General features: G+C 61.3%; 1 protein-coding gene across 1 annotated transcript in view; it reads left to right on the forward strand.

The window, feature by feature from the left end:
* IGF2R (insulin like growth factor 2 receptor) overlaps positions 1-1,769 on the forward strand; it is an 86,329-nt gene that overhangs the window by 59,984 nt on the left and 24,576 nt on the right. The window contains exon 29 of the mRNA XM_023523443.1: positions 193-501. Coding sequence (XP_023379211.1) covers positions 193-501 — 309 coding nt within the window. The remainder of the gene's footprint in view (positions 1-192; positions 502-1,769) is intronic.

Raw genomic sequence — 1,769 nt, forward strand, 5'->3', positions numbered from 1 at the left:
GTTATTTTTGAGGTTCAGAAGTAATTCAAGCTGTTAGGCCTTGAATTCTCCCAGCATCCCATGCCTCCCCCACATCCATCTCTGGTCAAAAATCATTTAAATGAGAACTCATATGGTATCACTGTCGTCTGATTCCTTAAAAGAAAGAGATTATTTTGGAGCGACTGTGAAGTCAAACACGCAGCATATCTGACTTCACTTGCCAGATTTAAGTTCTGGACTGGAAGGTGACCGAAAGTGGCTTGTTTCTGGTCATGTTGCAGAGCCGTGCTCCCCGGAAGCGGCCGTGTGTCTGCTGGGTGGCTCCAAGCCTGTGAACCTGGGCAGGGTGAGGGACAGTCCCCAGTGGGTGGATGGCGTAGCCGTCCTGAAGTACGTCGATGGCGACTCGTGTCCAGACCAGATTCGGAAAAAATCGACCACCATCCGACTCACCTGCAGCGAGAATCAAGTCGTAAGTGACACAGCTTTCTCCGCCCTGGTGCTGCTGCTGTGGGGACGGTGGGAGTCGAAGGGTCACCTTTCCATTGGGATGCGAGCCGAAGGGCTCAGGGATGCAGCCGAGCTTCTCAGCGGCTGAGAGGGCGGCTCCCCTCAGCGCTCTGGTCCTGGAGGACCGTTCTCTGGCCCCGAGACGCCTGACCTGGCAGTCGCGGCTTTGGAATCCATTGGTTCTCTAACGTGTGACTCAGGTTCGCAAAGGCTGTAGAGAAACCGGCATTTGACGACGCGGCCTTTGTCTTCGTGGAGGCCGCGCGGGAAGAGCCAACGCTCGGATGGGCCTGGCTCGCAGGCAGCCCCCTTCCCACCGGTGGGGCTTGCTGGCTGATTTTGCTGCCGTAACTGTCCGCCTGTCAGCACGAGCCATACCTGCGTTGCCACATTGCCGTGAGGGTTGGAAGAGGGGTCGGGGCCAGGTGTCATTTTTGGCGCGTGGTCGGTGCGCAGTCCATGGGGCTGGTCCCCGCTCCGTGGTGTGACGGACCCCTTCCCCGGCCGGGTGGTTCTGGGCAGCTGAGCGGGGTGGACCGAGAGGACGGTGACCTGGGACCATCGTTCACCACGGGGCTCTGCACACAGCGGGTTAAGGCAAAGCCCATGCACCTCGTGTGTGATGTGGGTTACAGCGGGTTTGGGGGCAGGGCCACACTGGACCCCGTGCCCACTCTCGGCGGCGGGAGGGGCGCAGGACGGGCAGCTTGGGGCCCTCGGGGCGTGAGTGGCCGCTGAGGTCCCCTAGGGGAAGCCTGTGCCTGGACCGGGGGCTGCTGGGCTCTGGCTGGAGCTGGGGCTCCATGGCTGAGCTGAGGGTCGGGGCCGAGGAAGGGAGCTGGCCGACGCGTGGAGGGGACGTGAGGGCGCTGGGGGAGGCCGGGCTGCAGTGTGGCCCTGCCGTGGCCGAGCAGCACAGTCGTCACGGGGTGGGCACATGCCGAGCGAGTCCCCACAGATCTGTGGACGAGAAGCCCCCGAGACTCACACAGCAGGCCCGGCCACGTGGGCCAAGCGGCGCGAAGAATTGCTGGCCAGTCTTTTCATTTTGCTCACAGTAACGCATTTCAGTTCATTTGTTTTTCAAAACGTTAGCATGATGTGCTCATTTGTGACTCACAGTAGCCCTTCGAGCGTCTTTGTCCACTCTGTCCCCAACCGCCGCCCTGTGCCCTGGTGTCAGGAAACTTCACGGCCCCAGGTGCGTTTCTGGCTGCGGGCACGCCTCACTTGCCCTCCCGCGTCTCAGCTGGAGCCGCAGTGGTGTCCCGGGCGCA

This window comes from Pteropus vampyrus, unplaced genomic scaffold, assembly GCF_000151845.1.
Source record: "Pteropus vampyrus isolate Shadow unplaced genomic scaffold, Pvam_2.0 Scaffold392, whole genome shotgun sequence".
Classification (NCBI taxonomy): Eukaryota; Metazoa; Chordata; class Mammalia; order Chiroptera; family Pteropodidae; genus Pteropus; species Pteropus vampyrus.